At 36.5% G+C, this 26,622-nt stretch overlaps 3 protein-coding genes and 1 long non-coding RNA gene across 10 annotated transcripts; 3 read left to right on the top strand and 1 right to left on the bottom strand.

Annotated features, from left to right (window-relative positions):
• Nucleotides 1-278: 278 nt before the first annotated feature.
• LOC149951366 (kinesin-like protein KIF18A) lies at nt 279-7,507 on the top strand. Of its 4 annotated transcripts, none has more exons than XM_090167999.1 (16): nt 279-649; nt 712-926; nt 995-1,149; nt 1,214-1,315; nt 1,687-1,998; nt 2,056-2,229; nt 2,293-2,367; nt 3,033-3,347; nt 3,417-3,491; nt 3,555-4,281; nt 4,347-4,619; nt 5,421-5,468; nt 5,536-5,619; nt 5,683-6,012; nt 6,234-6,390; nt 7,088-7,507. In XM_090167999.1, the coding sequence occupies exons 1-16, from the start codon at nt 423-425 to the stop codon at nt 7,164-7,166; spliced, it is 3,348 nt and encodes a 1,115-aa protein (XP_090024125.1). In that variant the 5' UTR covers nt 279-422; the 3' UTR covers nt 7,167-7,507. The 4 variants fall into 4 exon arrangements, with proteins under 4 accessions (XP_090024125.1, XP_090024127.1, XP_090024128.1 ...); XM_090168001.1 differs by having other exon boundaries at nt 5,551-5,619; XM_090168002.1 differs by having other exon boundaries at nt 5,554-5,619.
• LOC149951367 (prostaglandin reductase-3-like) lies at nt 7,204-15,584 on the bottom strand. Of its 2 annotated transcripts, XM_090168003.1 has the most exons (10): nt 15,386-15,584; nt 15,226-15,316; nt 14,637-14,735; nt 14,479-14,577; nt 14,332-14,400; nt 13,417-13,491; nt 12,843-12,914; nt 10,941-11,102; nt 9,344-9,529; nt 7,204-7,542 (listed from the first exon to the last, which is right to left on the bottom strand). In XM_090168003.1, exons 1-10 carry the CDS (start codon nt 15,511-15,513, stop codon nt 7,495-7,497), a joined length of 1,029 nt encoding a protein of 342 aa, XP_090024129.1. In that variant the 5' UTR covers nt 15,514-15,584; the 3' UTR covers nt 7,204-7,494. The 2 variants fall into 2 exon arrangements, with proteins under 2 accessions (XP_090024129.1, XP_090024130.1); XM_090168004.1 differs by lacking the exons at nt 15,226-15,316; nt 15,386-15,584 and adding an exon at nt 14,967-15,182.
• A 594-nt stretch (nt 15,585-16,178) lies between these two features.
• LOC149951368 (nurim homolog) lies at nt 16,179-17,570 on the top strand. The gene is made up of 4 exons (XM_090170004.1): nt 16,179-16,475; nt 16,540-16,715; nt 16,783-16,950; nt 17,130-17,570. Exons 1-4 carry the CDS (start codon nt 16,310-16,312, stop codon nt 17,394-17,396), a joined length of 777 nt encoding a protein of 258 aa, XP_090026130.1. The 5' UTR covers nt 16,179-16,309; the 3' UTR covers nt 17,397-17,570.
• Nucleotides 17,571-17,783: 213 nt separating this feature from the next.
• On the top strand, nt 17,784-19,980 carry LOC149951369 (uncharacterized). Of its 3 annotated transcripts, none has more exons than XR_016479993.1 (9): nt 17,784-17,855; nt 17,950-18,082; nt 18,148-18,235; nt 18,312-18,526; nt 18,594-18,657; nt 18,735-18,845; nt 18,905-19,021; nt 19,082-19,168; nt 19,226-19,980. It is a non-coding gene; the product is annotated as an uncharacterized LOC149951369 (long non-coding RNA). The 3 variants fall into 3 exon arrangements; XR_016479995.1 differs by having other exon boundaries at nt 19,255-19,980; XR_016479994.1 differs by having other exon boundaries at nt 18,738-18,845.
• Nucleotides 19,981-26,622: the final 6,642 nt, after the last annotated feature.

Raw genomic sequence — 26,622 nt, forward strand, 5'->3', positions numbered from 1 at the left:
ATCTCTATTTTCCCTCTTTTCCGCCGTTGGCGTAAAAAAGTACCGCAAATTTCCTTATCATAGCATGTGACCTTAATATTGACCAATGAAAATGTGTTTCTTTCAACGGCAATCGTTTCAAAACTTTTTAACAGAAAAAGATGTTTCGGCAACAATGAAACCGTTTAAATTGGACTTTGAATTTATTTTAGGTTTTTTAGTTGATTTCGGATAAAATATTTATGGTTCTAAGTAAATTTTTCACACGCTTAAACTTAATATAATCAGAAAAGTTTCTAAAGTCGGATTTATTGTGTTGAAATTCTTGGCAGAGTCTATGTTTCATGCGTTCAATTGTGTTGATGGTGTTTTAATTAATGTTTTTGGTTCAGACACTTCAGTGAACTATTTTTGTGGAATTATTATCGGCCTAGTGTTTAGAGATGAATCGAAGTTTTAAAAAAACGCCTGGACGAAGCAAATTCAATGTTAGTATAAAGAGACGGTCGTTTGGGCGTAGTAGTCGTCGACTAAGTAACCATAGTTTCAAAAGTTCCAATACTAGTGCTATTGATGTTTTAAGTAATATTAAAGTTGTAGTGAGAGTTCGGCCATTTAATGAGTATGAAAATAGTGTCAACTGCCGGTGCGTTGTTCATGTACCAGATAGGTAAGATTTTGTTTTACTAAATTGTGAAAAGCTAACTAATATAAGGTATCCCCGAAATCAAGTAGAACATGGCTGGTTTTTGATCCCGTAGAAGAAAAAAATGACTTCTTCTTTCAAGGAAAAAAAAGTACACTTAGGGATATTAATATTCGTCCCAATAAAGACAAAACATTTGAGTTTGATCGTGTCTTTGATGGTGATTGCTCGAATTTGGAAGTTTTTGAGGAAACAACAAAACCTATTATTGAGAGTTTAATGAATGGATTTAACTGCTCAGGTATTCTAAAGTTATTAGCCTGATAGCGTTGTACTATTTTCCTATTTTTGTTTTCCTGTTTACTTAAGTTTTTGCTTATGGAGCAACTGGGTCTGGAAAAACTCATACAATGCTAGGAAATGATAAGAATCCTGGTATAACGTTTCTAATGGTTATGGAGCTCTTTCGCAGAATTGAAATGGTTAAGGATAAAGACTGTGAAATTTTGGTGTCCTATTTAGAAGTAATAGTATATGAAGTTAATTTTTTTATTAATTCTATCTACAAATTGTTTTTAATTTTTAAAGGTATACAATGAGTCGATTAAAGATCTTTTAGTGCCATCAGTTGCCTTGCAAATTAGGGAAGATACTTCTGGTGTCAAAGTACAAGGTCTTTCAATGCATAAAGTAATTACATTATCATTTTAGATAAGGTTCAATGGTAAATTAAGGTGCTGTGGTTCGCACTTCGCCCGGCAGCCAGAGGGGCTTGTGTTTGATCCCAACTTGTATCTCTGGGTGAAAACTCGGAGTAACTCCTGCGCTAAATTTTGAGAGCTATCTTCTCATGGGTTAAAGGAGTTTTCCCCATATTTCTTCGATTTCCCCTTTCCTAATGATAATAGGAAGTGCATTGAGCGGTTTACTCGTGTGGCATGAAGGGCTTGCCACCACCCTCGTAAACAAATAAACCTTACTGTCTTAATTAAAAATCCTGCTATGACTCTGGCATAAGGTATAAGCCAAGATAATTATTTAAAGAAAAAACTACTTTCTAGCCTACTAGCCCGGAAGATCTTCTGAATCTTCTTGTCTATGGAAACCGAAGCCGTACCCAACATCCAACAGATGCAAATGCAGAGTCATCCCGTTCTCACGCTGTGTTCCAAGTTTACCTAAAACAAACGGATAAAGTTGCTGGACCATCCGAGAATATCAGAATTGGCAAGATGAGTCTCGTGGATTTGGCTGGATCTGAAAGAGCTACTGCCATCCGAGGACACAATAAAGCTCGTCTGAAAGAAGGTGCAAGCATAAATCAGTCCTTGTTGGCTCTTGGAAGCTGCATTAATGCCCTTGCTGATAAAAAGGTTAGTTATTTTAAATTTCATCAGAATTACAATTCAATATTTCCATTTTATTCTCAGAAAGGGAACCATATACCTTATCGTAACAGTAAACTAACTAGGATTCTAAAAGATAGCTTGGGTGGAAATTGCGCCACTGTTATGATAGCAGCTGTCAGTCCTGCCTCTTTGACTTACGATGATACACACAATACCCTGAATTACGCAAGCAGAGCTAAAGCTATCAAAGTCACTGTATGATTAACCTTGCTTGCTGTTAAGAATACAATTAGTGAAATTTTTCCTGCATATATTTAGCTAAAAAGGAATGATTACAATGTGGAGTCTCATGTTTCTCAATATAAGAAAATCATGGAATCTCAGAAGATCGAGGTAACTTTATTAAAATTTAAGAGCAAGTGGTGGAGTTGTTCGCACTTTGGTCTCGCAGCAAGAGGAGCTTAGTTCGATCCCAGCTTGTGGCACTGGGTTAAAAATCTGAACAACTTCTTCATCGTAGAGTTTGCGAGTTCTGTCCTTGCTGGTTATAGGGGTTTTGCCTGAGATTTATTTCCCTTTTCCATAAAAACTTGTAGAAATTAACGGTAATTATAATTGTCGTATGTAATTTAACCTGGCCACCTGAATTAAGGCAAAACTCGCTAGATGACTTGGGCCTAGGGTGGTGCCTTGGGGTATTAGCCTAGCTGATTATTATCAGAAGTATGACAATTCCTATTCTCACAACGTCAAGTTCTTTAATAGTCTGTTTCGCCAATGGCAATTTAAAACATGTGGCTAAGGACTGATAAAGCAATTGACTGTTGAATTTAAAATTATGTTAGTTATTTTCAAATTTGAAACTAACTTGTTTTAGCTCGTATCTATAGCCATCAAATTAATTTAGAAGAAATTTTGCCAGCATAGAGAGAAAGGGTTGAGTTTCCGGTTAGGCAACTTCCGATTACACAATCGCTCCATAACAGACAATCATTAAAACTAAAATTATGATATTAGCCAACAATTTATATTGTTCAATAACAATTATTCCTATGTAGATTGCGCAATTGAAACAGAAACTGAAAGCATATGAAGAAGAAGAATCTAATGCTTTTATAAACGATGTAGCAACGGCCTCCGCAGTGTGTCAAACTTCATTGCAATTTGACATAGATCAGGATGAAATTAAGTTAAAAGCTGTGGCTGAAATGGTTTCTGTGACGCCAAATTCTCCTGTTTGTGCACCAACTCCTTTGAATGTGTTGAACTCGTTGGATTCAGAGTTCTTGATATCCATGGAAGAGTTATTTACCAAGCAGATTAAGATAAGAACACAAATTCTGAATTGTGAGAGTGATGCCAAATCTTTAGCGGTAAGTTTATCAGTCCTTTAAGTTAAGAAAACCTTTCTAAACAAAAAACCTAATTTTCTTCATTTATAGGCTAAACGACAATGGCGGAAACAAATTCATAACCAAGTTCATTGCATGACATGGTGTCGAGACCGTCTTACCAGAGTATAAATGCTTTGAAAATATTTTTTAGAAATGAATCTAATGTACCTTTTATTTTATTTTTAGAGCAATTTGAAACTTGAAAGTGCCCTTAAAGCATCAGAGACTCAAGAAAACCGTTTAAGAAATTTGAAAGAACGTTACGAGCGGCAATTGCAAACTAACCAGGATCAAATAAATTTGTTACTAAATCAGAAGTTCGGACACGATAGTTTTGAAAATAGTCACCTGCGTTTGTACATGGATAAGAAAAGATTGGAGGTGGAAATTACTGGTCTGAATGTTCAATCTCAACATATCATCAAAATTTTAAACCTTCAAACAAATGAAAATGCAGCTAATTGGCGGTTGTCGGAGCAGGCTCTGTCGCATGTCAAAGAAATGCATCTTTTACTTAAGGAACATGGCTTTCTCTCCAGTAATATTGTCGAAGATTATGAAAAACTTCTAGGGCAAGTTGAAGGGTCTAAAGAAGTTATATGGGCAGATCAGCTCAAACCAAATAACGAACCTGAAGAATATATCAAGAACTATGTACTGCTACCCATTTACAAGTTTACCCGAGAATCTATATCACCTTGGAATAGAAAATCGCAATCTGGACTTCCATGTAATCCATTTTCTTCCACGCCTTATGTCTCAAATTCCAAAAAAACTCTAGCAGCGTACCACAGCACTGACAAACCAGGAGATCATTCGTACATCCAAGTGGACAGTTTCCTGGGCAATAACGTAGAAGAAGACTCTGAACTTGAGAAATTAGCTTCTCCGCTGATTAATGACTCTGAAGAAGGTTCGAGGTTTTTGGTTTAATGAAAGTTTTTAAAGCATTTTAATAAGAATGTTCATTTTCTACAGGAACCCCATATGTTTTGAATAGAGGCAAGCATGGATCGCCATTTCCTTTGGCCAAAACCAAATCTGTCACTCGATCTTTGGAGAGAACTTTCAATATGGAAATTGATAACCAAGTTCTTACAACTCTACGCAATTACGATGAGAAATTTACACCCAAAAAGGAGCATTTATCTCAACCATCTAACCAACCTTTTCAGAGGAAAATTGAGTTTAACACTTTGCAAGAAACCATTAAAAACCCAACATTTGATATGGATACGCCACCGTCACCAGGTAAGATATTTAAAATTTGAATTATTACAATTTAGCAATTTACATTAATGTAGGGATGCTATAAAAATTTTAAAGTTTTATCCGGTTAAACAAAGATTTTCTTGCAAAAAAACTGCGACACAATGGGTGTGCGTTCAGCACCGTTTGGCGGACTCGCTGATTAGTTATCGCTGACATCTGTTTCCTACTGTACGCTTTTTTGCGTTTCCGGTTTTTGAAGTCCTGATGGGCATAGGCTGGAAGAGCCAGTTTTTCTGGTGAATGATGTAAAACTACTATAAATTATATGCCATTTTAAAAAAACACTGATTACTGAATGAAAGTGTTCAACAACTTACGACGTCATTATGACGAAAAAGCTCATCAGTTGAAAATATGAAACCATCGGGGTTTTTCCCGTTGATTGTTACTGAACGTACTCTTATATTCCTAGCTCATTAACAGACAATAGATCTTATTTTATAAAGAAACATGGCCTTCTTGTTGAAATGTTGCTGTTATGTCACAGTCTCTTTCAAAAAGTCTATTTTAGTGCTCTACAGTTGAGAGAATAGCTTTTTCAAGCGCACCTGCAAATCGCTTTGTTCGAAGAATACACTAATAAAGCTGGGTCTTGCGACTTAAGAGCAACAATTTAACAAGTTGGTCAAGACCACCTTTATTTTATCAAATCACTATTTAGTTGCTTATCCCTTTAAGAAATTGTATTGGAACCTTTCTTGTATTATTAATTAGTTATAACTGCTATTAAAATCATGGATTTGTGCATGTCATAAATTTATATTTTGTCATTTTTTATAGTTCGTCTTACGCCTGGGGCATTTGCAATTAGGACTCCGCCATCTCCTGGTAAAGTTTCTTTTTTTAGATGAATTTAATGTCTTTTTAAATTACAAAAGTAGTTTTAATATCATAGTTCACAATCATTTAGTAGTTGAGGAAGCCAAATGCGACAACACATTTGTTTTTGATGAGAAACATGATGCACTGACAGTTCAAGGTAGATTTTATACTGGATTTTGTTTAAAAAAAAACTTTCTTTAATATTTTCTTTTTATTTCAGGGCACGACAACAATCTGGTGAATCAAACCTACCTTGCACTCTCACCCGTTCAACCGCCTCAACCCAGCATTGCTGGTTCAAAGTCTAAACCTTTTGCGTTTCTCCAACCAAAGACTCCAATCGACAAACTCTTTAAGAAGAGTATATTTTCCAAGGGTTCTTCCAATAAAGTAGAAATTGCAACTGTAACGCTACAGCCAGTACAACCGGTGGCACCAATTGTAAGAAATTTTTCCAAGCCATCACTAAACGTTCCTTTGCATCAACGTCGCAAGTTAACAGCTGGTGTTTCAACACCAAATCTTCATGCGCAAGGCTTTGTGGAAAAGAGTAAGAATCTTTTGTTACTTTTTCCGGTGTTACTGCTTTGGCTTGCCTTTAAACAATGTGATGTTTTATACTTTGCATTCTTGATTTTCTAATACGAGGCTCTTAATTTTTAGAAGCTTATTTACTGTTTTGACTAAGCAAGATTTTTATTTTTTATTTGAATAAATGTTTTTTAAAGAATGTCCATTATTTTATTAACTTATGAGAGTTTCTATTTGTAGAGTTGAAACAATTTCAATTTCCCACAAAGAGTTCTAACTTGAGGAAAACATTAACACCTCAGAAAGCGAAAGAGAATGCTCAACCTGTTAAGAATTCTCAAGTGTCCAATCTTGGATTAAGAGGGTCGTCATTAGGGATTAATAAACCACGAAGCTCGTAAGTACATTCTGGTTTTTATTGCCTGTTACAAAGGGCTCTCTTCACCTGAAAACATTCTTGATTGGAAGAAAATATTGGCTCTGTCAAGTAGCTCTATTTACAACAGATGTCGCCACCATCGACATCAAAATAAGATAGCTAAGCTACATTTCGACCCAAGAGGATACTTATAGGTGCCCCTCGCGTTTATTGGATTATTTGCAAATTGGCCACTTACATAAATTCCAGCAAATATACTCAATTATATATCCCTTAATAGTTTATAAGTTGTCTAACTATAATATGGCTCTCCGATGGCTATTTCAAATTTTGCTTCCTTTGCCATAAATAGATGGCACTACGCTCTCTGGTAAAGTCCCGTTTTCTGAAGAATCTGATAGATTAATTGGCCATCTCTAATAACAGGGGCCTTTTCATAATTAAGGTGGAAATGATAAGAGCCGACTGTTGCTTTAAGTTATAAGATTTAAGTTTAATTTAATAAAATTCGTTGAGGCCAGTGCTCAAAATGGACTTATTCACAAACTGGAACATGAAAATAATCATTACGAACTAGAACGTTATGAGGAAAAATGTTGACAAAATGGAACGGTGTTCCGGTCCATTTCAAGCACTGGTTGAGGCCTATTAGGAATGAGTAATGTTATGTTTTGCCAATTATTTTGAACTCTTACACCATTTATTCATAATTTAGGACTTTGCATAAATCCAAATCGCATTCAATGTTGCCTCAGGGACCGTTCAATGCATCTAATGCTAAAAGACAGTCTTAAGTTCCATAGAATAACGTAAATGTATTATATTGTAGAATTTTTATTAATATTTAAATTGTAATTTTTATTAAAAAAAATTGCTTTCTATACATTATTATCCACCATAAATAATTGTTTTGTTTTAAAATTTGTCATGTTAATTTAGCGGCTTGCGGCACTGCATTGCGCCCCGCCAATCGGCTTTCTTATGATCTCAAAGATCTGTTTGAACCTTCACTGTGTCACCAATTTTTTTATTAATTTGTATAGAAGTGTTTAAGGTAGATTTATTTTAACCTTGTAGTATAATGTTTTAATGGTCCCTTTTTGAGTCTTTAATTAAAAAAAATTACAACGTCACCATCACTTTGCCTATGTTCTGTCCATCATACATGTACTGAAACAAAAAAACACATTTCTTGATGAACAAATTGAACATGAAACATTTGCCATTTTTCTTTTACATTGTACCAACAAAATAAGACCAAGTAGGCCAAAACTATTCGCTCGCTTTGGGATGGCAAATCGAATGGGTAGTGCAACGTCTCCTTTTGGGAAATTTCATATATCATATAGGTCTACATTACGCCCGAGCCGCCACTGGCTTTAAATAACGGGAGTTACGTATCAAACTATAAAATTTATCAATTAGTTTCGTTTGAGTAGACAAGTTGTCAAAAACCGACGCCACAGCGCTGGTGTCAGGCGTTCCTTAAAGGGCTACACCGGCGTTTGAAAAATTCGGCCCGAATTTAGCATATAAGACCAATCCTATTCTGGGAACTAAAGCGCGTGAAACAGATCGAACTCAAACGCTGGTGGTTCCCTTTAAGCTAACTTAGCCGCTATAGGGAAAAAAAAGCATTCAATCATGGCGGATATAGCCAAAGGTGCGGCATGACGGCATACCCTATTGAGAGTACCGTCCCTTCTTTGTTTTGTAAAATTACCGCATCCCTCCCCCTGTTTGCGCTTTTCCCCGTTTGAGAAATTAATGGGCCGAACATTTGACCAGATATGTTGATATGAGAGCGAAATCTTACTCAATTATCAGTAAAATGTTTTAAACAAACAGTGAAATAACGATATATCATTGATTGTGGAATTATTTTCCAAAACGTATTACCATAAGTGTATAATATTGATTTATAAGTGTGACCCTTCCTATTCACATTTAACAGACTGCATTACGGGCTTCGACGTCGTTTTGCGTCCGCTTGCTAACGCGTCACACGTAGCCTTTGTCAGCGCCTCGCTAGGGGGAGATTTTCTTCTTGTGATAACGTCACTCCGTTACTAGCTCTCAGTAAAATATTCTCCAAAGTGACAAACGTATGGAATAATTCTTATATACTTATGGTATTACGTGTTAATAACCTCTTAACACTATCTTGCGTACATATGGGAGCTTCTACATTTTCAATTTAGTCTAAATCTTTATTCCGAAAAGTTAAGTTAATATGAACCACCTATGTACTGCATTGCAAAGTTTGACCAAACTCGCGAAAAGGTTGAAAAGTCCATATTGAAATGGGGCAAAAAAGCTAAACTATCAACAAATTTAAAGAAATTAAAAAACTTAGGCCTACAATTCGGGTATAAATAAAACTCGAAACAAATGGATCTTCTACTCAAAACGAATTCATAATTAAATTAAATATCAAGAATTTCCAACCATAGACTGGTTTCGCACAATTTGTGGCTCCTCAGAATGGCGTTGGGGTTGCTCCGATTGCTCACCGAAAGTTAGCGAGCGTAAATGAATTACGTGAGGCGTTTAGTGGAGGCAAGAATGTATTTATTTATACTCAGGGAGAATGAATATGTCGAGATTATTTTTAGCGTCTCTCCAATTCCACCCGTTGGGCCCCCCGGTATGCTCCTCCGCTTTAATAAAATCAAATAATACTGCAATCTCATTGGTGCTTAAAAATTACGTTTTTCGACGCGATTATCGCTGCAGCGAGGACGCAAAAAATAAGACCGCCTCCTTTCCCCCCCCCCCCCTTAGCGTGACGGGGTTAGGGGCTCATTGGCTCAACGCGTCCGTCGATAGTCTCTACATATTCATTCTCCCTGAGTATAAATAAATACATTCTTGGTGGAGGGAGGAGGTCGAGCTGAATTTCACCCAATCTCACTTGTTTACTCAGGAGGGAGACTATTTTATGAACTCATGATAAAAATGAGCGACTTACTTCTACAGCTCTCGCGATCGATTCGAGGCCAAGGAATTCTCCGTCCTTGCTGCGGGCTCCGTTTTCAATGGTGACGGTAATCTTGCCATCTTTTAACATCGTAATTAGCATGGCTAGATATGCCGGTATGTATTCCATATGATGAAAAAGCATGAATCCATTTAGCGATAGTGAATTTAGTAGTAACTGTGCCAAAAATTTAAATAAATTATTTACCTTTTTTTATCTTTACGATAACGTAACATCAGAAGTTTATAATATATGTCTCAGAGAGAAGTATACACATCAATTTATTGCTAAGGTTATCCTCAGGCTCCCGTTGCTTTTTCGACTTACGTTTCAGAATAAAATAAATTGCGACGTGAATTGGTCATACTTTCTGAGCAATATTCCTATATTGAATGGTGGGTAAAAGTGACCATATCAGGGCTCCCAGAGTTCCTATAATTCCTATAAATTCCTATAATTTCCTATTTTCTCAAAATTGTTCCTATAAATTCCTATTTTTTCGAAATTTTCTAGTTTTTCTATAGCAGCTATATCCAGAAATTCCTAGAATTTTAAAAATAATGTATTAGAAAACAACCTTAACGTTTGGGAAAAATTTGCCTTCTAAATAGAGCTTAGCTCTGGCTTAGGTCCGGTGTTCCCGAAAACATCAACGGTTGGGCTGGCAGAGTTCCTATCCATTCCTATAGTTTCAATAAACTCCTATAATTTCAATATACTCCTATAATTTCCTATTTTTTCAAAATTGTTCGTATAAATTTCTATTTTTAGCTAAAATTTTCCTATAAATTCCTATTTTTTGGCTAAAAATGTTCCTATAAATTCCTATATTTTCTACGAAATTTCCTATAATTCCTATAATATTTAAAAAAAAAATCGCTGGGAGCCCGGCCATATTGGATGGTGGTAAAAGTGACCATATAGAATGGTGGGTAAAAGTGACCATTTTGAATGGTGGTAAAAGTGACCATATAGAATAGTGGGTAAAAGTGACCATTTTGAATGGTGGTAAAAGTGACCATATAGAATGGTAGGTAAAAGTGACCATTTTGAATGGTGGTAAAAGTGACCATATAGAATGGTAGGTAAAAGTGACCATTTTGAATGGTGGTAAAAGTGACCATATAGAATAGTGGGTAAAAGTGACCATTTTGTATGGTGGCAGAACTTTACTTTACCATCACCCGCGGTATGTAAAGCAGACGATTTTAAACCGAAAACAACCAATTGCGAATGCTGAGGTGAGACTCCATATCGTTAAAAATTAAAATAATTGCAAATGTGAAACAAAATAGATATTTCATTGAAATACGTTTCCCCGCACCATTTATTTTCACAATTTGCACGATTGGTAGCGCTATGGTAAAGGGTGAATTTTGAGTTAAATTCTAGATTCCCTGGAATCGCAACAGATGTCGCTTCGAACATTATCATTTACATGTAGTTGGGCCTCTGCGTTGGTTCGCTTATGACGAAACAGCAGTTTAAATACTCATATCTTGATAAACTTCCGGTCTCGCTTTAATGTCAAAGATGGATAATTCTGTCGTAAGAAATATATTATTCACTTTCGCGCAAACGACTCTACTTTTCTTGGAAAAGCGTCTATGTTGACCACTGGCACAGTTGTGGTAGACTTGTATCCGCTGATTGTGCCTACTGAAATGAGCCGTCCATTGTTGGCCAGATGGTCCAGTAAGGTGACGAACATTTTCCCACCCACAGTTTCCCAAATTACGTCTATTCCTTCCTAAAGTGTATATTTCATTAAAAATAACATTTTTACAGTGAGATTAAAGGTAGTATGAATTTCCACGTTTATGGTATAAAATAATCAGCTAGGCTAATACCCAAGGCACCACCTTAGGCCCAAGCCCTTATATAGGTGGCCGGGTTACAATACGTAGGAGGGTGGTGGCAAGCCCTTCATGGCACCTAGGAGAAACAAACACAACACCCCACCCAAGGAGAACGCAACCCGTCAGAGGTCCTGCATTTTCTTATGTACAGTTTTCATTGGTTAGACGCTTTAGCGCCTGCTGTCGTCGGAAGGGAAAATTCCGAAATTGTCTTCCCCCCGCCCGTTCAGTGAAAAGGTTGGTCCAATGAAATTTGTACGCAACACTGCGTTAGCGTGTTTAAAGGCTAGCTGCGTTCTCCTTGTGTTTGTCGGTCCTAGATGCCACACGAGCCAACAGCTCCCTACACTCACTAATAGACGAGTAAATAAAACCGCTTTCCATTTGAAATATTTTTAACGAACTTCCGAGGGAATTGTGGGTAGGAAAGGAGAACCTGATTGGCTATTACGGGAGTCTGCGCAGAACGTAAATTATCCTACTTGTACACTTTTACAAAATGTTCCGGCGAAGTGGCGGTTCAGTGTTCCACATCTTAAACTAATTTATTTAAATATTGAGTGTTAATGATTAAAACGGTTTCGAAAAAAGAAAAACGTAGTTTCTGAAGATGAACTTAACAACTAAAAAAACATGGTATGATAATATTAAAATCTAAATTTAAAAATATTTTTCGGACAAGGCTTAATGCATCTTTCAATGTAGGTTTGCTTTGAAAGTGATTTTAAATGAAGATTTCAGTTTACCAAAAGGAAAGCTTTTACAACCTTTAAGGCAACAACTGGGAACCACCCTGGAAACTCATTTAACAAAGCTAATTTAAACTAATAATAATAGTAAAACGATAAGAGATCTTTCATGTATATCGTAATCAAAAAATGACAACATAAGCAGCCGACGTTCATAGACCAATGAAAATAGGTTTATAGTTGCAAGAATCAGCCGTAAGATGCCGCTACCATCACAAATATTACGTGTATAGGCTGGATAACCCCCATTTTCTTCCCTCTGTTTCAAAATACCTTCCCCGTGAAAATTAATGAAAAACTGGCAAACAATTTCTTTACTCGTCTATTATTATCGTTAACCTCAATAAGTTTTTATGGAAACGGGAAGCCGAAGAGCTTGGGGCAAACCTATTAAACCAGTGGGGAGAGAACTTGCAAACTTAACGCAGAAGGAGTGGTTTTCACCCATTGCCACAAGCTGGAATCGAACCCGACTCCTTATGCTGCGAGGTGAAAGTGCTAACCACTCCGCCACCCCACGATCAACAAGTTTCGCCACCAGGTTTGACGAAAGCTAGAGTTTAGTTGGAGCATGGATTCGTCCATGGTGGGAGCTAGTTACGTTAAGTATAAGCCGTAGAGCGTGTCAGCAGACGACTTTTTGGTGTAATTCATACTCCCTTTAAACCCTACAGTAAAACGTGCACGAAGAACACATAGAGTAGTTAAAATTAACACATTCTTGAATTTATTACCACTAATAAGTTCTATTAAATTAACTAGAACCTTATTAAAGTCTATATCGCATTCAAAATAAAATGTTGAGTATGTACTGTCTACGTGTTCTCCGTACACGTTTTATTGTCTGACGCTTTTCTCTCTAATAAGCTAGCTTCATTTTACTCTATATTCCGTCTTCAAAATGTCCGATAAATTTTCTCTTTGGTAGTTTATGGCTAGATCACATCCGATTGTCTGTAATTTAAGCCACATTCATTAGATTATGCTAAATATTACTATTACTTTAACCATAAGTAACATAATAGTAAAATAGTGTGACACACCTCCTAGTTTTCCAACGCTCATTTTTTTCAGGACAGTCTGTTTCGCCAATAGCTATGTAAACTGGACACTTTATTAGTCTCTGGAACTGCCCGATAAATTGCCGCTTTTAGACTTTTCACTGATCAGCCAAGGCTTATTTAAATATTAATCGCTTTTTTAAGTAAAAAGAACGCTAACTTTACGAAAATAACAATGAAATTTTTGAATCGTAACATAATATTAAATATTATAAACACTAACTTCGTTTCTAAAGATAATTATTTTCGATACTGCGACCAAAACACCTTTTATCTAGTATTTATCGACATCTAACTAACCTGGCAGTAATGTTTGCCAACGAAGGGAATGGGGATTGACGTGTCGTACTTACATATACTATGTTACTTATGATAAAAATATTTTTAAAACCTACTTTTAAGTAGGCTACTTTTTCTTTGCTAGAGCAGGTACCTATAACGTGGCAGCCGATACTCTTGGCCCATTGGACCTGTATGCAACAATTCAAATTATAAAATAATTAATTACAGTTATTGATTAATGATTTAATTTTTCTTAATTAATTAGCATTAGCGAAAATTAAATAATTATTTAATTAAAAATTAGTCACCACTATTAAATATTTTAATGGATTAACTAATTATTATAATTATCAGTATTAATGAATAAATAGTTTCTTAATTAATTCAGGGTTGCCACGCGTCAGGGAAATCAGGGAAAAGTCAGGTAATTTAAAAATGGGCCTAAAAAGTCAGGGAAATGTCAGGGAATTTTAAGAATTGTTAAAAATTCAGGGAATTCAATTTTATCTTGGCACTTTTTGAAGGTAATTTAACTCTAGATCTATGACAAATTCCACGATTATCATTTATTTCCATGAAAGTTTGGCTAATTTTTTCACATTGCAATAACCTTGATAAGTCCATCAAATTTATTAACTTCTGATAAATGTAAAATATAAAAGAAAAATTTTGGCTTTAATAAGTCAGGGAAAATCTCTTAAAATGGTCAGGGAAAACAGGGAATTTGAATCGGAAAATTTTGTGGCAACCCTGTAATTACTACTTAATTGTCATTATTAATTATAATTAATACATAATTATTTAATTAATGCACGCAGAATTTGTTTATTAATAATGCTAATTAATTAATAATGGCGATTAATTATTAAGAAATTATTTTTCGATAATTCTAATTATAATTAATTAATAATGGCGATTAATTATTAAGAAATTATTTATCGATAATTATAATTAATTAATTAATAAATAATTATTTAACTCTTGAAATAATGAATTAACTTGTAATTAATAAATAAATTATTACTTACCGCTAAATGTCCGGTCCCACCGGCTGCAGAAGTTATTAATACTTTATCTTTCGATCTTAGTAGACCTTTCTACGAATTTGCAAATTAATAATAATTTTAATGATTACGTTACAATTTACTTTTGATATTAGTTTAAGATATTAATACTTTATCCAAACTAAGAGACGCTGATAAACCGCTAACTAGTAAAGGTAGTATTTTGGGGTTCAACTCCTGAATACCAATTATCTCTTTAGCAGGTTTGCACTGAAAGGAAAAGATTTTAACAATAAAATTGTAAAAAGATTAAAATTAATTTGAAATACCACATATTCCGAGTACGCTTTGAGGCCAACGTGAGCCACAGCTTGATTGACTTTAAAGTCTTTAACTTTTTCGCCTACCGCAACCACTTCTCCTATTCCCTAAACGTATTAGTTTATTGGGTTAGCGATAAAAACCAGGAAATTATACATGGACACTTGGAATGTCTACCGTTCTGTGAATGCACCTGGAGATACCGGCTGGGCTTAAAGCCTTAAATTACGTCAAATGGAAGACGTAACACGTATTTTCAAATTCATTGGCTTCCCGCAGTAGCTAATAAACCGCCGCCGCGGAAAAATGGAAGACGTTCACTAGTAAAACAAACTTACCGCAAAATGGATCAGAAGTTCTCGCATAATTTTGTAATGTTTTCAAAGACACAGTTTTAATGGCACGTATATTCACGTATTTAGACTGTTCAGCGAATGAGGTAATTGAGTCAAGGTTTATTGTCGAATCGCCCGCCGCACGATGCGAACTAAACCAAGCCCGTTTCTATGAGAATCAACATCTTCTTTAGACATTCCAAGTGTACGCATATGTAATTTCCTGGTAAATAGCAGAATTTGCTTATTAAAAATTTGATGCCTCTAATCCGATATCGAAAGGTGGATACAGTTTGGTGGTGAAGTATTTGCCATTCGATGCATTTACATCCGAAGCGTTGACTCCAAGATACCTAACAAAATATAAAGATTATCGTAGTTTTCCTCATCCGAAATTCTTTGTAGTAACACAATAGACGTACTTGTTCTTTATAAGTACTTCCGTGGGACCAGGTTGTACCATTGGTACATTCACAATATCCACCGCTTTGCGAAAATCGGTAGACAAAGTTTTTACAATTAATTTCCTAAAGGTTTTTGGAAGCGCCATTTCGTGTAACTGACTTGCCAAAGATTTAAACGTGAAAGCTACTAACTGAGCGCTATGATGCGTTCTGTTTGCTTGTTTTTTCCTTTTTAATCTGCCTTTATTTTGAAGTGAGAACAGATAGGGCCATAGTCCCCGAAAAGCCCCGTTCTATATTGAACTTTTGGGTGACCCCAAAAATATATTATCGATTTGATAAAATTCTATTGATAACTGTGTTAAGAGCTTATGCGTGTAAGGGAATAAATGAGGGCTAGTGAACGAAGGTATTGAGATTAACAGCACCTTTATTTCAAAGTTTTCGACATTTTTTCTTGATTAATATCTAAACAAGTCAAACTTTATCGGACGAAAACCTCTCTTTATCTATTTAAGGTTTGCTATAGTTTATTTTTTTTATGTAATCGTTAACTGGTTACTCATATTAGTGTGTGCGCATTGTTCTCAACGTGTAAGTCGTTGATTTTATTAACTTCATAAAACAAAATTTTTAAAACAGAAAAGTAGAGCATTACATTGCCAAACAAAATCTTGTCCTCGTTTTTATCTGTTGAAATTTAGCGCGTTTTTAATATATCCAAGGAAAAGTCTTCTATGTACAGCACTGTTCGGCCTGCTGTAGTCTGCTAATAGTTCTGCTTGTTTAGGAAGTTGGAAGTTTAGGAACTGTCAAGTGTCAATTGAGTGGTTGCCGTTAAGTTTGAAATTTTACAACATAACTGAACCGCGGTAATAACTGAGATTTAATGTAAAATTTATGCGACACAAAACTCTTTTTTCATCCAAAACGTGATTCAAAATGACATCCGTTAGTAAAAGAATATCACTAATTTTGCACGCGTTAATATCTACGGTGTTATTTTTGGTTTGTTTGGTTACAGCCTGGCATGGTCTTTTAACCCTATCAAGGCATGATCATAGTCACTTTAAAACCGTGGAAATTCGAAAGGATTCCTCTGAAAATCGTTAGTAAATACAAAAATTATTTTATATTCTAAAATTCTAATTGATTAAAAATATGTATTTCAGAGTCAGTCGTCTTTAATTTGAGTTATTTGTTGTTTGACGTATTCCTTATTTTGATATTTATCATACAACATAGTGGAACAACGTATTCAAATATAAGAAAAATACTACCAAGACATTGCGATCTGGATGTATTACAACGGAGTATCTATTGTGGCTTGACATGTGTCACGTTACAGGTTAGTAAATGATTAAGTAAAATTTTTGTGATATGAAATTTACTTATATTAGAGTATAATTCTTTAGTTGATGATGCGTTTTTGGCAACCAGTTGATTATACTTTTTGGGCCTTTGATACGAGTTGTAATGCAAGTTGGTGGTGGATTTTCACTCTAACTCATGTTTTTGCATGGGCAGCCATATACGGTGAAGCGTTGGTTATGGATTTGGGTGAAATTATTGGTATCAAACAGGTAAGATTATTTTAGGCATACCCTAAGTTGTAGACATGCTTATGAAAGTTGGATATATTTAAACAAAACATTAGCTTTGAACAAATTCAACAAAATAACATAAAATTCAGTGTTACACACACTTTTATACAATTTATTAAAGTTGCATAACCATAGCCTATTTTACCGGTTTTGACCAGGTGTACTATCATTCAATGGGCTATCCAAACCCCTTGACCACAAAAACACCGGAGCTACGGCGGCTTTACAACCATATGCGCCACGGTGGTTTTTCCGCCTTCACCTTCATTCTGTGGTTTCATCCCGTTATGAGGCTTGATCGTGTCTTATTGGCCATTATCATGACAATATACATGACGGCTCGTTTCCGTGTGGACCTCTTCGATCACGAGTACAACAAACGGCAGTCTCACATTAAAAGGATAGAGTTAAAGAAGCTGAGCTAACAGATTGATTCTCACTTTATAAATTGCGTGTTTAATTTAAATGAATCATGTTTTTAAATAGTTTTGTATTGTAAAGTACAAGTTTGATAGGAATCTTTCATGTAGAGTGATATTCTTAATATTTTAATATATGGCCATTATTTCTGAATACTGATATTTTTTAAATAAACATTTTCAAGCATTCAACGTTGATGTTGAGTTCATTTTATATTAACTTATTGATGTATTAAAGCAAGTGGCAGCTCTATCATTGCCATCTGAATTTTGAAAAGGCCCCTGTTATTAGAGATAGGCGTGATATGGACAAAATTACGTGGCGCCGCCTACGGCGTCTACGCGCGGCTAACTATACCTAGGCTATAGCCTTGACTATACTAAAAAAAGTAAGTCAGCTGTAAGATGTAAACAAAGGAAGTATGGAGGAATGTACCAATAAATTTCCAAATTATATAATGAAATGTGAGTAAATATTAATGATATCTGTTAATGTAATACTTATGAATATATTAGTTTCAATATGAATATAAATAATAGCAGAAATACATGCTAATAGGAATAAAAATAAACAGTGTCTGAGTATTTGGCAATCAAAGGATGTAAAAGGGAGGTATAATTGTGGAAGGGATTCTACACACACTAATAAAGGATTAAAGAACTCTTATTGCCCTTGAAAAAGTATTAGCTTGGTGAGTCTTTTTCGAATAGCTTCTTTCTTCATTTGATTGTTTATGTCTCTGCTTATTTTCCTCAGCCTTATGTTAACGTATATTTCGATAATCTTTTTCATCAAAACATTAACGTGGTGTTGTGATCCAAGTTCGTCATCAAACATCTGTTCAGTAAGAGTTGGAAAAATATTGTCCGTTACTAACTGGCGCAGAACCAAACATTCTATTTTTAAGTCAATGTTTTTAGCCACAGTTTGAATTGATCCAAAGTATCTCACTGCCTTCTCGGTCAAGCTACAAATCTTGAGAACACTAGCTTTAAAAGGAGAAGAAGTTTGGTTGGATCTCCCTTTACATAGCTATGACTTGATAGTGAGGAATGCCTTTCGTCTAAAGCGTGTAAACATGTTTCGGATTTTAATTCTTTTTGTAATTTCTTTACAACAAAACCAGCCATATAACGTAAGATGTTGGATGTTGATGTTTCATCAGTAAGAAACATAAAAAAGTCATCCATTTCTTCCTCTAGAGATTCTTCTTTAATAACTCGTAAGTTCGTTGGTTGGAACTGGCACCATGCACAAATTTGGAACGTGAGTGTTGTCCAAAGCAATTAAGTGGCCACTTTTTTGATTTTCAATTTTAGTAACCAACGTGTTTTTGTATGCAGCAGTGAAGTTTCTACAAGTAGGATTGTTGTTCCAACCTCCTCGCTGACGAATTGTGTTAAAAACTTAAAATATAACTCTAAATGGTCCTGCGAAAGTTTTTAAGTTAAAAGGTACCTTAAAAAATAAACAATTGTTTGCAAAATCTGGTATTTTAAAAAATATACTTCAGTGGTCCATCAGGGGGAACAATGTACTTCTCTCCAATGTCCAAAACACTGTGAATTGTGACACCAAAACCAATAATGGCTGTCTTTCTTTGGCTTTAAAAAATCAAGTTGCCTTCCAGGTCTGTTAAATTGAATAGAAGTTCTTTAGTCTTCATTATGTAACATTTGGTTATTTCAAGGTTGGAAAGCCGAATGGGTGCCTTGTAACCTTTAGCCCATGGATTTCGAGAGTTCAATACCTCAAACAAACTGCAAGGAACAGTGAGGTAAGATACAGTGTCAAAATTGTGGAGAAAAGTTGCTTAAAAATTGGTTTTTTGTAGATACCGATCAATTTTTGATATAAATTTAGATGTTGGCCCGCTTCCTTGAAACACTGGATCACCAGCCTCTTTCAAAAATTCTATGCTTTTTGCCACAGAACTGCTAACTGTTTGTGCGGCCAAGTTGACTTTCATTTTTTGAGTTTTAAACTGTATATGAAATTTGGATAATTTGTTAGCCAATGTTAATCCTTCATATTCTTGATACCTCTGAAGGATGGCAATATATGCCCATTCGAATTTCTAAATATTTACATTAAATGTTGTTCAATTTCCTTGATAACTTTTTAAGGTGAATGTTAGATCACTTTTTCCCCTCGCAAAAACCGAAGGAATTGAGTTTTCCTTAAGAATTTTCCGCGTGAGAGCTTTCGCGTTTTTGCCAATATGATAATCTAATTCTTTAAAGTGTTTTCCACAAACAAAGTGATACTTTCCGGGTATTAAGTTCAATCGATTTATTGCCTTAAGATATTTTGAGCACAAGTTTAAGTTAGATTGAGGTAATCTTTATTGTGAAAAATGGACAATACAAGGTTTTAAACAAAGACCTGAAATTGTTATGATAAAAACAAGAAATACTTGTGAAATGGTATTTTTTCCTTTGGTGACCGACTTTGACGATTGGAAGCCACACAAGTTTGTATCATTTTCAATTGTTTGAAGTTTAAATTTACGTAAAATATTTTATTTCGCGTTGTATTTTACCAAAAACTAACTTTATTTTCGAAAATTAAACAATTTTTACAAGTCTCGGTAAGCAAATACGTTTTTGCGTCCAGCATTAGAATTTTCCGCTTTTAATAGTTTCTCCATTCTCCACCAAACGATTTGGTGGCGCCACGGAATTTTGTCCATATCACACATGAGACGCGCGTGGGACTGAAAACTGGGCACAAAAAGCTAGGGCCTTCAGAATCTGCAATACTCCGTCTAGGTATAAGTATAGTTCCTATGTCTATGCGATCGTTAAAAACTGGCAAAACAATGTTTGAACCTAAGGCGCCATCTACATGCAGGATTAGTCATAAACGTTTTTTTGCCAAATGGAACCTGCCCCTGTAATTCCGTCTTCCACAATTCTAATTGCAGATAGGTGTATTAATGGCCAAGGAAGCTAAAATGTAAAATAGCCAAACGATATCGTCGTCAGAGAGCCATTGTACAGTATTATAGTTAGACACCTTATACTCTGTTTAAGGTACTTTAACTTAAATTATATATCCAATGTAAAAATATTATTTATAATTGCTGTAATTTATGTTATTGGCCAATTTACAAACGATCCAATCAACCTGCCCAGGTAGTTACCGAAATTCTCAATCCTAGATCAACTAACTGGCCTAGGCAAGAGCCGCAAGAATAACCTAGGAATATGATACTGCGTATTCCTTGTCCATTCTCCTAGGAATAACACTCTTTTTAGAAACATTTACTGGGCGCCGCCATTATCGTATAGACAACCACGAGCAAGCCCTCTACCGGTTTTTTCATCACCCTCCCCGTAGACTGTAAGAAAATGGCGGTCGATTGGTGCGTTTAAGAGTCTATATATATAATGTATATATTCCGTCAGTCGCGACGCATCATTAACCAGGGGAATCAACTAAAGGGGGGAAGAAATGTAAAAGGAGGCGTTCTTATTAACGCGTCACGGAGATATACGTATATTACGTCAATCGCGTCAAGAGCCTAGAGGACGTAATATTTAGGGAGGCAATAATGTGCCTCCTGGAATTGACTGAATATTAAGGGGAGGGGCCAGGTTCTTATCCTAGAGCTGCAACGGGAGCGAAGGTAAAAAACGACGGTATATAAACATTATCTCTATATATAAATAGATCAATTCTTGGATTAGGTATAGGGAAGACCTTGATCTTCATTTACGGGGATGCGGCTGAATCCTCCTAGGCTCTAGACTCTCCTCGGTGCTGTAGCTCCAAATGGCTGTTGTTGTTGATCACACGCAACCGTCCATAATCGACTCCTACCACCAAAACTGTCCGGCAAAGTCTACCAACCAGCCAGGTTAGTTACTTGGTGGAATAATGAGATTGGTGGACTTCGCAAAACTACTCGTAAGCTTTTTAATAGAGCTAAGAGGTTGGGTGATTGGGCAAAATCGCTAGTGATTTTGAGAGATTCACTCTCCCTCAAGAGTGACAGTGGAACTAAATAAAAATCTTCACTCTTTCCCACATTCGCTTTTCGACACTCGCCGAGTTCACTCTTCCTCAAAGAGTGAGATTAGTCAAGGTCACTAATTTCACTCATATTCTTTGCGGAAAACCTGAAATTTAAATCGGGAAATTTGAATTCGTTCCAAAAAGTATATTTTAGCCTCCCTTCCCGTTAATAGATGGCACCACGCACTCCAGTAATGCCATCAATTTAAATTTAAATTCGAATTTCCCGCCTTCTTTTAATAGTCTTGAAAATCGATAAGAGTGAAAGACTGACCTTGACCACCTTCACTCTTTTCCCGCGACCTCACTCGGCGATTGTCGAAAAAGTGAAAACTCCACTCTCACGAGTGGAGTTTTTTATTTGGGAGTGGAGTGAGAAAAGTGTGGGGGAAAACCACTCGCAAAAATTCACTCCGAGTTTTGCCCAACTCGGGATTGGTCAGCCTATAAGGGTGAAATTTTTTGGTTCACGGATGGCTTCAAGACTCACTCAGGGGTGGGAGCTGGAGTTTACTGTCAGACCACGGACTGTAAATTTTAGAGGACCGGTATTCCAGAGGTATTTTACGCCCCGTTCACCGATCAGGCTGACGGGAGTCGCTCAAGGTCATAAAAAAAAACTAAAGCGCGTGTCTTTCGGTCGGCCAGATTTCCAGATAACATGCGGGGGGGGGGGGGGGGGCTATCTCTATGCGTGGTACAAATGACCTTGACGGACTCTCTCTCTCCAGTTCGAAGTGATTGATGCTCGGGGAAAATAAAATTCTACAGGGGAAGGCTACGCTTTACTCGTCCTCTAAAATTTACAGTCCATGGTCAGACTAAGAAATTTGGCTCTTTCGAGAGCCTCGAAGTTTTTGCTACGATTTTTCAGGCTGAGATTTCTACCATCTGCTTCTGTGTAGACTTCTGTCTGAAGAAGAAGTATCGGGTCAAGACGGTTCAGATTTTTGGACAGCCAGGCTGCCTTTAAAGTCTACCTGCACCCAATAATTAAAATTTAATATTTTATAAGATTATGTATAGTTGTCAACACTGTCAAAATTTCATATTAAAATATTAATTATTTTATAAGATATTCCAAATAGAAAATGTGAATTCTAGCAGACAAACTTCCGCTTTCAATTGACCCGAAATTGAAATGACGTAGAAGAAGCCAAACCAATTATATTTTACTCAAACCGCCAAATTGGCTAGATCATGATTACGTATGGCAACGTTTGTCTACACCCTAGAAATTAAAAAGCCAAGTTACGTCGCGTTGTACGATGAAAACATACTAAACATTAAGAAATAGAGGGCTCTGATTACCGTATCATGGTTTTAAATACCGGTGGATGAAACTTTCTTTACCACATCTGTATGAAAGAAACATTTCTACCAGGGAATAATTATTTCACGGTTGGCGCTGCTGTAGTCTAAATGAGTACATTAGCGACACGAATTAAATCTAGCATTAAACTAGCATCTGTGACGTCAGTGATGCTATAAATTAAGTCACGCGCACTTTTAAAAACGGAATTAATTTCTATAGAAGGTGCTATAAGGAGATGCACCGAGAAAATAGGAGACAGTGCAGGTAGACTTTAAGGCTCTTAATTAGTTTAGTATCACTTTTAAGCTCGTTCTTAGCTGTTCGGATCTCCTTTCAGAACTGGGCACCCCTAATAGGGTTCAACTCTATTGGGTGCCTGGTCATAGGTGCCATCATGCCAATGAGAAGGCCGACACTCTGGCCAAGGAGGGTGCGGAGGCTAGGTTCTTGGGTGCTGAACCTGCTATTCCGATACCCAATGGCCTAGTTCGCGGGCCATGTGCATGGCAGCTAGGAGCAACAAACACAAGGAGAACGCAGCTAGCCTTTAAACACGCTAACGAAGGGTTGTGTACGAATTTCATTGGACGAGCGTCACAAGCCTTTACGCTGAACGTTTTTCGGGCGGGGGGGAAGACAATTTCCAAATTTTCCCCTTCCGACGGCAGCAGGCGCTAAAGCGTCTAGCCAATGAAAAATGTACGCAAGAAAATCCACGACTTTTGACGGGTTGCGTTCTCCTTGTGTGGGGTGTTGTGTTTGTTGCTCCTAGATGGCACTATGAGAGACAGGTCAAGCATTCGCTTGAGACGGATGGTCAAAGGCAGGCCAAGGAGTTTATCCCTGGGTCTTTTAAGAACGTATCTAAGAGTAGTATCAGGGTGGTTACGGGCCTACTTTTGGGTCACTGCCAGCTAAATAAACATCTGTTTCTGTTTGGCATTGGGATCTATTCATTAGCTCGGTGTAAGCTTCTTCATGGAGAAAATAATGAGAGCCAACTCTGCGTTGAAAATTTATAAGGAAATTTTTGAAAAGCGACGCTATCGCCCTCTTTCGTCTTGAGGCTACATTACCGTCACTGAAATCTTTATTTTATTGAATGTGTCTCTCCACGAAAGATGATATAGACCTCGTACCCTCGATTCGAAATAACTGCCTCGCGCTTACCTAGTTCCTGCCGGAACTCCATAGTTACCATGGTAACCAACAGTTGATAGCGAAACCGATGGAGGTAGATTTGTTTTAGATGACTCGGCTTACGCCTACCGTGTCTAAAACGAGCTTTATCGCTAGCAGGGACAATAGAAAATGGAAGAAGAAGGGTTTACCAAATGCCACCAGGTAGCGTACGTGACCTTTCTTTCCATACACTACCTATTGAACAAATTATTAGTCCTTTTAATAACGTTTTGGTCCAAGCATGGACCAAAAATCTAGAGGGACGCGTCGTTGGCCTAGTCTAATTCGTTAGCCAGCTCTAGCCAGTTCTAGATTTCCGTTTCAACTATCGTTGCATCAGGTGTTCAGAAATAGATTGCAGCGCCACCATGTTTATCATTAAATAACAAAAAATTGTCGTGTATTCCCGATTCCTCGTATTCACGCGTGTGTCTGAGGCTAGACAGCAAAATTAATTAAATATTTGAACCTTGTTCCCCGTTTGCCAATGGTTTCCATGTAATCACTGACTAATCAGAGATGCAAGACCCAAGTCTCCTCCACTTTAAAGAACTCTAATCAATCAGAATAATAATAATGATAATAATCAGCTAGGCTAATACCCAAGGCACCACCTTAGGCCTAAGTCACCAAGCCACTTTTAAAGCCATTAATTAAGGAGGCCGGGTTACTCGTACCTTTCAGAATTTTGGGAAATTTTCCTTCGAGGTCTTTAAAAACCGTAAAATTATGAGTAAAACGACCTTTAAGAAGTTCCTGACTAGGTTAGATTTACAATAATATACAAAATTAGGCTTTTGAGACTCACATGTTCAAAGTTACCAAAATTTGGTTGTACCACATTTCAATTTAAAATTGAAACATTTCTGAGAAAAAAGTTAAGCGTCATCTATTAAAACTTGTTGGCATTAAAAATATACAGAAATAGGTGGCGGCATGTTTTTTATAGCAAAAGTACAAAAAGTACGTTTCCAAATTCTATAAAGGTACATTCAGAAAATACCTGGCGGCAACACTGATTTACGAAGATAGCCTTTAAACACGTTAACGCAGTGCTGTGTACAAATTTCATTGGACGAACCTTTACGCTAAACGTTGTACGGAAAGGGGGAAGACAATTTCCGATTTTCCTCTTCCGGTGGCAGCGGGCCCTAAAGCGTCTAACCAATGAAAAATGTACGCAAGAAAATGCACGACTTTTGACGGGTTGCGTTCTCCTTTAATAAGGCACCACCTTAGGCCTAAGTCATCAAGCAACTTTTAAAGCCATTAATCCAGGTGGCCGGGTTACAATGCGTAGGAGGGTGGTGGCCAGCCCTTCAAGCCACGCGAGCTAACAGCTCCCTACACTAACTATTGCCGTTAACCTCGACAAGTTTTTATGGAAGGGGAAACCGAAGAGCTCGGGGGAAAACCCCTTAGACCAGTGGGGAGATAACTTGCAAACTCAACGCGGAAGGAGTAATTCCGAGTTTTCACCCCGTGTCACAAGTTGGGATTGAACCCGGATCCTCTTGTGTGTTTGTTGCTCCTAGCTGATTATTATTGAGAACTATATTATAAAATTTAAAAATATATATATTTCATGTTTCATCTATAGGGTTCGTGCGTAGTTAAAATTTTGGTCATAAGTATCGCCGCCTACCGACCGAGTTTTAAATTGAATATATGAAAGCTGTCTGCTCGTTCAAAATTATCTCTGCTCACCAGCTGAAACTTTCAATCGAAAAACATTGAAATTCAAAAATCGTCTGCTATTTCTTCACATAATTAGTTGACTGATATTAAGGCAGATGGCGCACGTTATTATAAAGTAGGCAACGGTTCGAGTGATTGACGCTCAGCCCCCTCTAGGGGCGAGCTCACGCGTAACTTAGTTTAAAATAAACTATAATTCCCGTTGACGCTAATGTAAAATGTAGCCTGGAATAATATTTTATAGAAATTATATGACAATTAAAATTAAATTACTTACATTAATTGTTATATCATAGACCTTTTTAGTCACCGACGTCTCTCGTATGCATTGCCCTTGAACCACCCTGCTTGAGCTACGCTGTCTTCTTTATCTGTTTCTCTAATGTTAAATATGTGTTTGCCTATTAAAAGAGTTGGACCTTTTCTATACGTAGATTCTCTAAAATAGGTTCTAAGTCCATTTAACGCCAAAAATCCCACGAATTTCGTTATATTTTTAAGACTTCCCGATAGCCAGGATCTGCAAGTCACTGTTTATATAGTGCTTGTTAAAATGATGGAAATTTTACAGACCAGTTTCCATTATTTCCACAATACCTTATTTAAACAATACTTGCAGGTCCTGGCTCTCGGATATTTTACTTCTTGGCGATTTCGTGGGAGGATGATTTGTTTAAGCGCCTTTAGCAAACTACTTTCTAAAATCTCATTTGCTTTCTAATACGCGCGTTGACAACGCAAACTTTACCTAGACGAGCAGCTGTTCGATTATCTACATGGCGCGGGAAAAATATTATTTTTGAATGTTATAAAGCGATAAACGATTTTTCGAGACGATTTTATATTACATTTAAGTTAATTAATTAACGTTTAATTATCGCCAACTTTACATTAATTTCAATAGGGCGGGAAAAAACTTTTAATCTAAGTTATGGCCGAGCTCGCAGCAAAAGGTGCTGCGCGTAATTTCGTTTGAAACCGACAAAGCCTATATTGTACAAAACAAATCAATAAAT

The sequence above is a fragment of the Leiobunum rupestre genome, chromosome 3 (assembly GCF_980474605.1).
Source record: "Leiobunum rupestre chromosome 3, qqLeiRupe1.1.hap1, whole genome shotgun sequence".
NCBI lineage: Eukaryota > Metazoa > Arthropoda > Arachnida > Opiliones > Sclerosomatidae > Leiobunum > Leiobunum rupestre.

Excerpts from the sequence above, each read along its gene's own strand:
- LOC149951366 (XM_090167999.1), top strand. The coding sequence starts at position 423 with ATGAATCGAAGTTTTAAAAAAACGCCTGGACGAAGCAAATTCAATGTT. Across the intron at positions 650-711 it reads GTTGTTCATGTACCAGATAG|TAGAACATGGCTGGTTTTTG; the intron begins GTAAGATTTTGT and ends CCCGAAATCAAG. Across the intron at positions 927-994 it reads GAATGGATTTAACTGCTCAG|TTTTTGCTTATGGAGCAACT; the intron begins GTATTCTAAAGT and ends TGTTTACTTAAG.
- LOC149951367 (XM_090168003.1), bottom strand. The coding sequence starts at position 15,513 with ATGGCGCTTCCAAAAACCTTTAGGAAATTAATTGTAAAAACTTTGTCT. Across the intron at positions 14,578-14,636 it reads AAGCGTACTCGGAATATGTG|TGCAAACCTGCTAAAGAGAT; the intron begins GTATTTCAAATT and ends TTTTCCTTTCAG. Across the intron at positions 9,530-10,940 it reads TAGACGCTTTTCCAAGAAAA|TTACTACTAAATTCACTATC; the intron begins GTAGAGTCGTTT and ends TTTTTGGCACAG.
- LOC149951368 (XM_090170004.1), top strand. The coding sequence starts at position 16,310 with ATGACATCCGTTAGTAAAAGAATATCACTAATTTTGCACGCGTTAATA. Across the intron at positions 16,716-16,782 it reads TGACATGTGTCACGTTACAG|TTGATGATGCGTTTTTGGCA; the intron begins GTTAGTAAATGA and ends ATAATTCTTTAG. Across the intron at positions 16,951-17,129 it reads AAATTATTGGTATCAAACAG|GTGTACTATCATTCAATGGG; the intron begins GTAAGATTATTT and ends GGTTTTGACCAG.